The following is a 12,539-nucleotide window of genomic DNA, read 5'->3' as shown; positions in this document are numbered from 1 at the left end:
TTGGTGCTGTATGTGATACATCTATTTCGACTCCAACGGAGAGTTGTCCGGCGCCAAGACATTATTGAAGTAAGCGTGCGCATGTGATCTCCATGAAAGCTACAAGACGGGAAGTGGCAAAGACCGCCGGAAATTGGTCACCTTGGGTTGTGAGTTCATGATGCCGGCCTTAGCTAGCTGGTCCTCTATTTGGCTGACACATTGATATGGCTAGGACATGGAGTCGCTAGGAGGAGCTACTACTCGCCATTAGCCATGCAGAGCGCAAGCGTGAGCGCGGGTCGCGTCGCGTTCCACCACGCAGGACAGACCGTTGACTAAGTAAGGCTTGTGCTGCTTCTTGTTTCATCCCATTAGTTGGCTCGGTGCACAAATTATTGACGATTTTGGTGATTCTGCCACCCTAAGTGAGACATTTAACCGACCATTTCCGAGTATTGGACGATACGAAAGGATGTAGAGCCTGGAGGCTGACGCCTAAAGGCCGCTGGCATCGAACGCTGTGGACGATGGGTGAGCAAACTTTAGCACGAAGCCATGGGATTGTGTAGCCCATCGTGTGGCTAGGGCAGCTCACCAGAAGAAAGGATGGCACTCAATAGGGGGCCCTTAGAAAGACCCATGCATCTCAGCGATGGCCGAAAGGTGGTCTCACCGGTTGGGATACTAGCCATTATTGCTGCCTGCATAGTGGCCGTTATGGCGGCCACCTCTGAAAGTCGATAGGCCAGCCTGATACTACGGTAGAAGCGAACTTAACGTGGCTATCGAACCGAAAAGGCTTTTATACTAGCTTCCTTGCAGCCATCACACTTTTATGAACTTGCGTCTTGGTTGCGTGGCATCGGGAGTTAGGATTTTAGTTCCGCTAGGCTTACTACGCGCTTCAGCTAGTAGTGTTACCATATTACTCGCCCGCGGAGAATTAAGCGACATACAACATGTAGCGTAAAAAACGAACCAATAGATTGTGTTCATTTTTGCAGAAGGCAGGGACGGTGGGCAAGACAAAGCCCTTAGTTTTTGGTGCGGGACTATGTCTTTTCTCTCGCATAGGAGCGAGCTTTCGTCTTCGCAAGTAAGGCGTATAGCTCAAAACTAGTTATAGCGCAAAATGTGAATGAAAGGAAATCGATGCCCTCTTAACTCTACACCTAGTAAAGTCCGGCTCGGCCTTAACTACTAGCGTTAGTACTAATGGCGGTAGTGGATCGAGCCTTAGACCTTCCTAGACTTTGTGGCTATAACTAATATTTATACCCACCATAGCTCGAAGGAAGTCTCTACCGAATTATTAGCCTTAGCTAAAAAGTGAATTAAGCCGTTCCTTACGCGTTCTATAGCTTACTCGTTGCGACTTGGCGGGTCATCGGCGGGGAATGCTGGAAGTAGGGCGTTAAACGTTTCTATCGATGTAAGGTCCTCTAGTAGTGGACGTAAGGCCGAGGTTGTATAGATTTCTAGATAGTCGGAGTAGTTTTATAGATGGAAAGTTATATCCCTAATATTAGTGTACTTACTTAAGACTGCACCTCGTCGACAGCGGGTTTTAATGCCTTCTTTAGGTAAGAGATCGAAATTCTTCCTCGTTCTATCATTATGGGCAGGGCTTAGTAGTAGTCTAGTTTTACGAGCTGCGAGGTGTGTCCCATAAAGAATATTATCTATCTCGATTCGTTTAATAAGCTCGTTTCGCGAGAGGTCTAAGAGATTATATATCCTATTAACTGGTGTGTAGGGGAAGAGCTTATGTAATATGGCCTAATATTTCTTAAGCGCTCGAGTAGTCTCGGTGGCACTATATCGAGGTAAGCAAATGCGTATAGGGGGTGAATAACGACCTACACCTTAGAAGATCTACGTTTTCTCTTCGGCTTCGTATAGTAGCAATAGGCTATTTGGCGATACAATTAGCAACTCTTACAAGGAAGCTTACCGTTACAGCGGGTTTTACGCTTACGGTATACTTTATATACCATAATACTATAAGCTCTCTTCTTGGGAGGGAGGGGGGAGGCTTCTAAATCTAGCGCTTAGAAATTATATAGCTACGGCGATAATGGACTATTAACTAAGGATAAGTAGAATGAAATTAATATCTATTTAATTATAAAATTTAGCCCCCGACGGATTACCTATTAGCTCCTAATTCTCTACTAATACTTCCGGATGTTAGTGGCTAGGAGGTACCTCCGTGTAAACTTAGGTTTAGAGAGCGACTAGACGGTCGCGTCGGAGTTTAGCTACCGCAACTAAAATTTAATTACCGCGTTAATCCCGCGAATTTAAGTCCGTAAGTAGATAGTATACCCTACCTTAGCCGTAAGAGTTAATCGTTTACTTCGTTTCGCGTAATACTATTACCTTATCTTGTCTATATATTTACGAGGGGTCGGAGACTAATTAGCTAGATAGAATATAGGCTAATACTAGTTCGTATAGAAAGTCTTAGACTACCCTTATAAGAACGTAAGAGTTAGGAGATACTCGCACTAAATATAGGAGCCTAATACTAATGTATATGCAAAAAGTAGATAATATTTAAGTAACCTCTTTAGTTAACGCGAATCGGGCCCTAAACCTTTATTCGGTGGCTAGAGTGGACGCTAAATAAGATAGTGTCTACTCCCTTAGAGCTAACTATAAAGTTATTGTTATAATAGTGAATACGTATTTACGTTAACGGAAGAGGCTAGCCTCTAGGGTGGCCATTTCCTAGTTAGCACCTTCGACCGGTAAGCCTAGTTATTTAAGCGCCGCCTCGAGTTTTTTTATTCGATAATATTTCCTAGTCGCGAGCATAAGGTTAAAGGTGTTAGGGAGGGATATTAAGGATCGAGGGCTCTAAACGATCCGCCGATCGTTTATAGGAGCCTCCGTAGAATTAATCCTACTATAGAATAGATTCCTAGTAAGTTAGCTCTACGATCTACCGGGGATCGTAGTCTAGTCGTACCGCTATTTCTTTATCGTCGAGCTCTAGTAGAGGAAGATTCCGTATACGATTTAGATCCTATAATAGTTCGAATAAGCGCCTACCTAATGCGCGATCTAGCTACCGTAAGAACCGTCCTTTTTCTATGTCTACCTAGTTGAGAAGATCCGTATACTCCGACGCCGTTAATGTTTCCTCGAAACTACTAACGATTAGCGCCATTAGAGGAGGCATAAGGTCTAAGTACTTATAGTCTATTACTAGCCACTACTTTACTATCTCTAATCGACTAGTCGCGGCTAATTAGGCTAAGGGAAGACTATCCAACCCTTTCCGCCTATTAAAGCCAACGTTGGCCTACTTCGATCTACTTCCATAATTTCCGCTTATACTAATTCTATCGGACCGCGTCGGGAGTATCTAAGTCGATTAGGCCGCTCTTAGTTATAGTCCTACCTTTATAGCGACTAGGGAATAGAGTATTCTAGATGTACTCGATTATAGAGCAATATACTTTAGCCTTATTAGCTTTTATAGGAGGTCTTCGTCTTAATATCTATACATCGTTATTATTATTTATGGGTAGCTAACCCCTATTGGCGGCGATACTACGATATAACTTAGCTAGTCGAGCTAGCGTGAATCGCCGTATATAGCTATGTATTTTACTAGCCGTATCGATGGCCGTTAGCGTCCTAAATAGTTTCTATAGCTTATTGCTAAAGGCATCGGCGACGGACGGTATTCCGCCTTTTTATATAGAGATTATAGCCCGTTTTAGAGCTCTATATACGTAAGGATTAGCGACCGCTAAGACCATAGTGACGAGAATATTTATGCGATGTAGATTAAGACCCTATAGGTGTTTACTACTTATAGTGCCTAGGCCTAGACGGTTGTAGAACCGATCCTATACTCGGACTACCTTTACTATCCCCGTTTTTAGGACATCGTAATGGATTTCGGCTTCTCGCCTTATGTCCTACTCTATCTAATAGGATTCGTCCGCCGATGCGTCCGGGATAACGGTTACGGTCGACGATGGAGAATTTATTACCGTAAAACTAGGAATTTTTAGTTTCTTTATAGGCGTTCCGGGGACCGAAGTACGATGCGAGCGTTTTTTGAATAATCGCGCTAGGTGAACTAAGGTGACGTTGCTAGAGCTCCTTTCTATTAATCGGCCTACCGTACCTATATATTCCTCTCCTACTTATCCGACCTTAGGGTCTTCTCCGTCTTTCTCTCCATTTATACTCTTCCCGCGATTAACCTCTAATTCCTCTTTACGATTAGTAACGCTACGATCGTAATCCTCGCTCGGTACCTCCGCCACAGTATCTACTTGACTCGGACTATTTACGCCGGCGTTCTCTAGCTCGCGTTCGTGTTCGATCCCTTTCGGATTTTCACTAGTTTTACGTTAATCCTAGTACTAGTAGGCGGGCTTAGATAGGGAATACCGTAGCTAATAGCTATTACTTTACCTACTTCGATTTTCTAGCGGTTTTAACCGGGAAGTAGATAATTCGCCTAGATCTTCCCGCTATATATTAGTGTTAATAATATTCGCGTCGAAATGAGGGATTGAAGATTACCGTACTTCCTTATACATTGCTTTATTATTTATTCGTAGTCTATTTACCGTAGTCTCGATACTAAGGGTATTTTCGATCGTTAGTCCCATAGTAGCTTCGCATTCTAGGTTTAATACATCGTGGCCATTTTTTAATCGTACTAAGCTCGTTAACCTACTCCGTTCTTTATTCTTAAAATAGGCTAGAGTTCTAGGGGCCAATAAAAGGGTATTTAGGAAGTCTTCGGTATTACTATAGAATTTTCGGATAGGTACTGCTATATTTAGATGGTCCCGGTATAGGCGATTCGCAATCCCGTTAAGGTATGAACGATAATATACGGGTATCGTGCTAACTACCTTCGGAAGAAATTCTTGGAGAATTTCGTAAATGCGATGGTCACTGTGGGAGGCGGGATCCATTGTGAATCTTCGACCGGTGCAAGGTGATCCTTGAAAAGTGAGGCACTCTAGATTATATGGTCTAAGCGAAGTCGTTCACTCATCTTATTGACTTCAGGCAACCAACGGTTTCATAGCACAAAACTTCGAGTGAGGTCGGTATTGAGCTTACTCTTCGAAGACGACGGAGCAATTGAAGTCCAAGCATCGGCGCTGTGCACCCTATCTATTCAACAGACTTGGTTCCTGACGGAAGGCTAACCGGAACCGGAACTAGACATGAAGCGAGAGGCTTCAGGAGATGCGACCTCGTCGTGTTCGAAGAGAACACGGACGCCCTCGTCTGTGCTAGACAGGGGCGTCAACAATATAGCTGCCACCCGAGGTCTCAAACCACTGGCAAAACAAGTGCAATCCCGGACAGTGCCCTTAATAGTACTAATGGTATGGTATAACTTATGGCTTATACCATTATAATGATAATGATATTGACCTGATATCACTATCAGTGGTATTAGGGGTAATGATATATCACTATCAGTAGTATACCACTAGTATACCGCTACTGAAGCCCGGTATTGCCGTCTCCGACGTATCCTTCAAGGTCATTAGTTCCTCAATCGTATAGAGGTATAACGTTAAGCAGTCTTACTAGGCTTAACAGCATCGCTGTTGCACCACGACTTTAGGCATTGCAGAACCTCCAGTGTTTGTATACTTAGGGAATTCCTTTGGTCTGTAACATCCAATTTGGCAGAGGAAAAGAGGCGTTCTGCTTCGGCAGACATTGCCGGAATGGACAGGACATCAATTGCCATTTTGGACAAAGCGGGAAAGCGAGTGCGCTGGGTTGGCTCAAGCCACCATTGTAGAGGGTTGTGATGTAGCTGTTCCATAGCTACATCAGATAATACGGGTTCACTGAAGTACAGCTTGTACTCGTCGTCCACAATGATCGGCTTTCTCTGTATCCAAGCTCGAAACTCGTTCGTTGGAGCTTTTCTCTCTCGTTCTGGATGACTGTTTGCGGAGGGAGAAAGATGACTTATAATGGTCCTTCCACAAATTGTCGACTTTCTTTTCCGCCACCTTGATCCAGGCGGCTTTCCACCCTGAATGCTCCGAAAAGTATGACCATTTCCATCCCGGGTGGAGCACAATTGAAGCAACATAGATAGGTGATTGTTCTGTCCGAGTGTAGTACTTGTTGAGCTTTGCCCAGCCCATATCAATACATGGAGCCATGTATTCGTTGCTTGGATACTTATTTCGTCCGATCTCAAACTAAGTAAGAAATCCATGGTTTGGAGCACCTCGTCCACAGTTGCATTGTGCCCTTCAGTCGCCTTGGTAGCATGTTCGAAAGGTCGTAGAAAGTCGCATATTTGCAGAAGAATCTGCCAGTCTTCATAGAGCAACCTGTCCATCTGTAATCCCGGATCGTTAGCACAAAACTCATCAATGGCTCGACGAAGATCTGGTTTTAGAGCCCACTCGATCATGGTATACCAAGAATTCCATCTAGTTTTGTTGTCACGGCGTAGAGTCTTATTTTCTGAGAGCTTTTTGAATCCCTGAAGCCTTTGAGGGCTGCAACGCACGGACATCACGATATTGTGCAGCTTTCCAAGCGGGCCCAGCCTCCTCCATTCATTAAGTTCTTTCTGCGTAGGATCATATTCATCAGAAACAGTCCTGTTATCTGGATCGGGCTCTAAATCCGGAACTTTCCCAAAGAGAAATACCTAAGATTTGGAATATTAATAGATAGATCGAATGTCGTAGATACAACATCAGACTCACCATAACTGCCAGATTAACGATATGGCCATTACACCGAAGACGGTGTAGTATTGGATCCCACGTATCCGTCACTCCGTGTAACGAAAGAAGTTGAGAAAGCTCCCTTAGCATAGTGTCGTTGGACGGGTGACTGTCGCCAACGAAATATCCAAGGTTCGCTGTGATGCCAAAATCCTCAACAACTGTCCAGAGCTCTTTGGCCATATTGACGCCACTGTGTGTTCCCTCCAGCTCTTTCATACCTAAAACAAGCTTCCACCATCTTCGCTCACAAAATGTGCCACGATACCAAGGATTCCTAAGTTCGCAGGGGAAGTCCAAGCGTCGCAAGAGAAGTGGATGGATGATATAGAAGTCTGTAAGGCGTGTTGAACATCTAACTTCTTCTCACCATAAGTCTGTTGATATCGGCTTTAATCGTAGCGGCAGACACAGGCAACAGATCGTTCGCCGCTGGACTAATGTATTGTAAGAATGATCGAAAAGCCTAGGTCTCGACAAATTCCAAAGGCAGAGATTTCTTGATGATGAGCTGTGCATAGAGATCTCTTAAGGTTTCTGGCTTGAGAACATGCTCTTCCATCGTCACCTTCCTTCTCTTATTATCACGATCTGCAGTACGAGCAAGAGACTCTCTAATATCCTCGTCCACACGCGCCCGTTTGAAATTCTTCGAGCCCGTATTACCATTCTCTCTAGCATAGATCTGGTGTTTCTTTTCCAGATGATCAAAGATTATGTTCGTTCCACCGCTGCGCAGATATTCCCGACAAACATTCTTTTCATAGCAGTACCGGCATCTCCACAGCTCTCTTGTCGTTCCTCTTTCCCCGCGGTAAAGCCGCTGACCGTCTGGACGATCTACGCAATGAGCCCAGACACCAGAATACTGTACACGCAACTTAGACTCATTGGTGTCGAGGGGTGTTGGAGCTGAGGAGGTAGGGGAGGGTGTGGTTAGGGTGCCAAAGACCGATGGTACGCTTGTAAGCTCCGAGAACTCGGTAAACTCGCTGACAGACATCTCAATGGCAAATTTAGGAAGATCAGGGCGGTTGGGCCCGAAGCGAACGCGGATTTAAGCGTTGTTTACCAGCCCATCAGGCCCCAGTAACAATAAGATTAATGCTTGGCATACTACTGGTAATACTACCGGTGTAGAGATGGCATACCATTATTGCTAGTATCGCAACGATGGCATACCACTACTAGTAGTATGCCAAGAGATGGTATACTAGTGATATACTGCTGGTATTACTAATGGTGTGGTATACTATTAAGGGCTCTGATCCCGGATTTATACAGACTGCTTCCTGCCATGCGTCTCCTTCACCGGTATTTTGGGATGAAAACAACAAGAAGCTGAGCTTTTTCTGAATGGAACGCCATTGATCCAGATCATCGCACTCACAGAAACTTTCAATTCAACAGTCCTCCATAATCAGATCTATGCCTTGCTTGGGCTTGGGACTCAGGCCGACAGGGACGGTATTCTTGTGGATCACTCTCTACCGTATAAAACGGTCCTTGTGAATTTCTCCCAACACGTCATACGTTCTGGACACCTCTACTATCTATTTCACAAGCTAGGGTGGGTGAAATCTGAGTTGGACCTTCCTTCTTGGACCCTCGAGCCAATGCTGAAAAACCAACGGGATACTCTCGATTCCTCAATCTTCTATGGAGACACCTTTGACAGTTATGATGCAGGTGGTGGCACTGGCCCCCCGGTCGCATTCGATGAGACCGGCATGCTACTCTCGGTGGACGGGATACATCTAGGAAGTCTGGATGTCATAACAGCTTACCCTTCATGAAAAGGAATGGCATCAGTACTATAACTACATCAACACGATCTGCCAAGGGCGAAGGTTTGGCATTACCGAAGAAGGGCGTTTGGCCCTCGTGCCTGGCCATACACGGACGGGAGACAAAATTGCCGTGCTTCTCGGCAGTCGCTTCCCCTTTGTCATAAGACCGACAGATCAAGGTACCTATCGCTTGATCGGCAGTGCATTTGTCCTTGGATTTATGGATGGCGGAGCGTTACAGCTGGAAGACCGACATCGAGAAACCATGGTTTTTAAGTGAAGGTCCGGCTCGTCGCCGTTAAGTTCCCGAGATCGTATTCACTACCCCTATTATCAAGAATCGAGTCTCAGTATACAAGTATGGTCAAACAGATACGTCAATCATTGCTCATTTTCATCTATGAATATATAAAATGGTAATAACAATTCCTGCTCCCTTTAAACACAAGCTTTATATATTCAGCCGCTTTATGCAGTGACTGCGACCCCATTAGTATGTCCGTTTTCCAGGTGGGTAGTAGTGCCATTTGCTTGCATTCCCTTCGGTAAAGGTGCAGCCTGCTTGGAGGGTTTTCCAGCAGTGCCAACCACTGGGAGCGCAGCAGCTGCCACAGCGGCATGAATTTCCTCCTCCGCACCTTCTGGCAGAGGCAACAGTGGCGATCGAACAGTGGCGTCGTTGAGGATTCCCCGAGCGACCAGAGCATGCTTCAATGCTACTGTGCCTTCCATGTGTGAGCCGCGGTGGTAGACAGCTTTGGTAACCGGGAGCAATCGGTCGTGCGCTGCGCGAGCCCGTGGATAGTCTCGCGCCTTGCCAGCATCGATCAATTCAAGAAGCAATTCCGGGGCGATATTGCCATAACCGACTAACATGCCGTCGACATCGAAAGCAGTATGCAGAAGATATTCATCGTGGCAGGTCAGGATTTGGAGCTCGGGTCGCTGGGCGCGGATCACGGGGATTTCTGTGTCCCACCGGCGCATGTTGCGAACACCATTCTTCATGCAGAAGACACCAGGTAAAGCAGCGATATCGAGCATGGTCTGTAGATTGTACGTGGCTTTGGTGTTGTCGGGGTATTGGAAAAGAATGAGAGGCAGCTTGCTGACCTCATAGACGCGTCGATAGCGGTCTTGAGGGGCGCCTGGTTGGTATCCGAAGCGCAGCCAGCCATGAGATGGATATAGGAGGCCTGCCTGTGCACCGGCTTCTACCGCACGCTTGGCTTCCAAGGCGGCAACTTCGGTTCCTTCTCCAGTGATACCGGCGATGATGGGGATCTTGTTGTCCACCGATTTGACAAAGGCACGAATGACGTCGGCTTGCTCCTCTTTGGTGAGGAAAGTACCCTCACCAGCATGACCAAGGACAACAAGGCCTTTGACGCCGTCGATGCTACCAAGCCATGATCCGAGACGCTGAATTGCCTCGTAGTCGACTTCGCCGTTGGGCAAGAAAGGTGTGACGGGTGCAGGAGTGAGTCCTCTGAGGTCGAGCATTTTGTTATTTGGCGTTTAAAGATCTTCTAAAGGGTTTTTGAGAAAGTAGTGAAGCTTGGTGATAGGATTAATGTGTTTGATTGATGTTTGAAAGTGTTGATGATGTTGAGATCCAAAAGGGACTGTTGGTCTGAGGCGATCAATATATACATTGTGCAGCATAGCCTACGACTATTGCTCCGGCAGTCGGCACCGACCATCTGAGTGATAGACCATGGAGCACCTCCACACTAAGACGGCATATAGCCTCCGATGGCCCAGACTTTCCGCTGATGAAGTCTCGGAGTTTCTGGCAGATTGACGAGCCGGAATTCACCCGTGTGCTGATCAGGTGAATTGAACAGATATCTGGAGAGAGGATCCATTCTCCGCAATCCCTCCGCCACCCTGCACCCCATTCCCCGCGAAGGCAGATTTCCGTCGGGACTCTTCCAAGGTTAGTGCGGAAATATTGACGGAGCATCCTTCCTTGGTTAGCGTTGATCAGATTAACGGGTTGGCCTTCCAGGGTTAGTGGAAATTGGCCAGCTCTGGACTAACACGAAGCACCAATCATTGTTGGAGAGACCCTGGACCCTCCAACACGTCTTGCCCTCGTATTCCTGCCATGTTCAAAAACTCAATATCTCGGAGAACCAAGCTTGTCCTTTCGTGCTAGTGCCGCCAAAAGGCAATATCAAAAATCAAGGATTACCTCACTCCACGGGGTACATTTCTGGAGAGATGACTCCGTGTCGAACACCCGAGGCGTTCCCCGGATATAAAAGACCACATCTCGCTTCGACTGATCATTCTCAATGTGAAAGGTTCCATTGAAGCATCCTTCCCTCAGTCTCTAAACGCCACATTCATCATGACAGTCAAGGATCTTGAAAAACCGCAGTCGGCTCAGATGGAGGTCGCCCCCAATGGGGACAGCCTAAGTTCTCAACCTGAGGGTGATTACTCAGGGGCAGTTAGCAAAAGCAATGCTGCTGAGATCGCTCTGTGCCGCAAACTGGACAGACGGATTCTCCCCATTCTTTGGGCCATGTACTACCTGTATGAGATCATCAGGCCTGCGGCGAGTGACAAGTGCTAACGGGTGCTTTTACAGTAATTATCTGGACCGAAATGCGATTGCCCAAGCTAGGCTGAACAACCTGGAAGATGACCTGGGGTTGGTGGGCAATCAGTTCAATGTGGCAGTCTCAATCCTCTTTGTTGGGTATGTGGATCACCAAAACCCCTCGATGGCAAAATACTGACGCAGATAGTTATCTTGTGATGCAAGTTCCATCGAATATGATCATGTCGAAAGCACATTTTAAGCCGAGTTACTACATGGCCATTTGCATGATGGTTTGGGCTATCGTTAGCGCATGCACCGCTGCCGTCCACAATTACATCGGCTTGCTGATGGTTCGATTCTTCCTGGGTATCACGGAAGCCCCGTACTATCCAGGGGCCATGTTTTTGCTCAGTGTGTTTTATACGAGAAAAGAAATCGCTACGAGGCTTTCGATCCTATACTCCGCCAACATCCTCGCAACCGCCACTTCTGGTCTGATTGCTGCAGCAACATTCGAGACTCTCGACGGAGTTCGAGGCCTGTCGGGATGGAGATGGCTCTTCATCATAGAGGGCGCCGTTACTTTCGGGGTCGCACTGATCAGCATGTTCTTCCTGCCCGATCATCCATTGACGACACGATGGTTGACTCCAGAAGAGCGAGAGCTGGCACACGCCCGCATTGCCCGAGACACAGTGGGATTGGAAGCCAACAAAGGCGCTCGTGCAGGCTTCATGCAGGCCGTGCGGGACCCCCGTCTGTGGCTGATCACCTTCATGCAAAACTGTCACTTGTCCGCAACGGGCTTCAACTCATTCTTCCCCACGGTAGTGAAAACCCTAGGATTCTCTCGCACGATGACCCTGGTGCTTACCTGCCCTCCATATCTCGTCTCAGCTCTTGCCTGCGTGGTTACGGGCATCAGCTCCGGAAAATTCAACGAGCGCACGTGGCATATTACGGGCGGCATGGTGGTAGCCATGATAGGCTTTATAACCGCCAGCTGCACGATGAATGTTGCGGGCAGGTATACGGCCTGCTTTTTGTTCGCCTCAGGTTGTTATGCGGTCAACGCAGTCATCTTGGGCTGGGTTACCGCAACTCTTGGCCAAACCAGCGAGAAGAAAGCTGCGGCATTGTCAATTGTCAACATGTTTGGCAATGCCTCGTTCATCTATACTCCAGTAAGGAACTCTGCTTGATTTGAAGATTTCTGAGACTAACACGAAGTTAGTACTTATACCCCCAGTCAGATGGACCGAAATACTTGATCGCGATGTCTTCAAACACCGCATTTTCCTTTGCTACGATTGTGTGTGCGTGGATCTTGAGAGTGTGGTTGATGAGGACCAACTCCAAGATCAGGAAGAGCGATGCGACTAATAAAGTGTTCTACGCGTACTAGAGGAACAAAGCTAGAAGTAAGATTAAAACTTTGCAATAGCCTACGACAATTAT

The 12,539-nt window shown here is 46.7% G+C and overlaps 4 protein-coding genes across 4 annotated transcripts; 2 read left to right on the top strand and 2 right to left on the bottom strand.

The window, feature by feature from the left end:
- Nucleotides 1-5,551: 5,551 nt before the first annotated feature.
- On the bottom strand, nt 5,552-6,920 carry A1O9_10295 (uncharacterized protein; the record flags this gene model as incomplete). The annotated part of the gene is made up of 2 exons (XM_013401029.1): nt 5,552-6,658; nt 6,717-6,920. The coding sequence occupies 2 exons, from the start codon at nt 6,918-6,920 to the stop codon at nt 5,552-5,554; spliced, it is 1,311 nt and encodes a 436-aa protein (XP_013256483.1).
- A 1,433-nt stretch (nt 6,921-8,353) lies between these two features.
- A1O9_10294 (uncharacterized protein) lies at nt 8,354-8,807 on the top strand (the record flags this gene model as incomplete). Its single annotated transcript, XM_013401028.1, has 2 exons — nt 8,354-8,509; nt 8,538-8,807. 2 exons carry the CDS (start codon nt 8,354-8,356, stop codon nt 8,805-8,807), a joined length of 426 nt encoding a protein of 141 aa, XP_013256482.1.
- Nucleotides 8,808-8,995: 188 nt separating this feature from the next.
- Nucleotides 8,996-10,030, bottom strand: A1O9_10293 (dihydrodipicolinate synthase; the record flags this gene model as incomplete). The annotated part of the gene is made up of 1 exon (XM_013401027.1): nt 8,996-10,030. The coding sequence occupies one exon, from the start codon at nt 10,028-10,030 to the stop codon at nt 8,996-8,998; it is 1,035 nt and encodes a 344-aa protein (XP_013256481.1).
- An 853-nt stretch (nt 10,031-10,883) lies between these two features.
- A1O9_10292 (uncharacterized protein) lies at nt 10,884-12,486 on the top strand (the record flags this gene model as incomplete). The annotated part of the gene is made up of 4 exons (XM_013401026.1): nt 10,884-11,071; nt 11,127-11,237; nt 11,287-12,265; nt 12,316-12,486. The coding sequence occupies 4 exons, from the start codon at nt 10,884-10,886 to the stop codon at nt 12,484-12,486; spliced, it is 1,449 nt and encodes a 482-aa protein (XP_013256480.1).
- Nucleotides 12,487-12,539: the final 53 nt, after the last annotated feature.

Source organism: Exophiala aquamarina (genome assembly GCF_000709125.1).
Source record: "Exophiala aquamarina CBS 119918 chromosome Unknown aczIA-supercont1.12, whole genome shotgun sequence".
Classification (NCBI taxonomy): Eukaryota; Fungi; Ascomycota; class Eurotiomycetes; order Chaetothyriales; family Herpotrichiellaceae; genus Exophiala; species Exophiala aquamarina.
The sequence above is the reverse complement of the archived record's forward strand: the minus strand, read 5'-3'. Positions and strand labels throughout refer to the sequence as shown.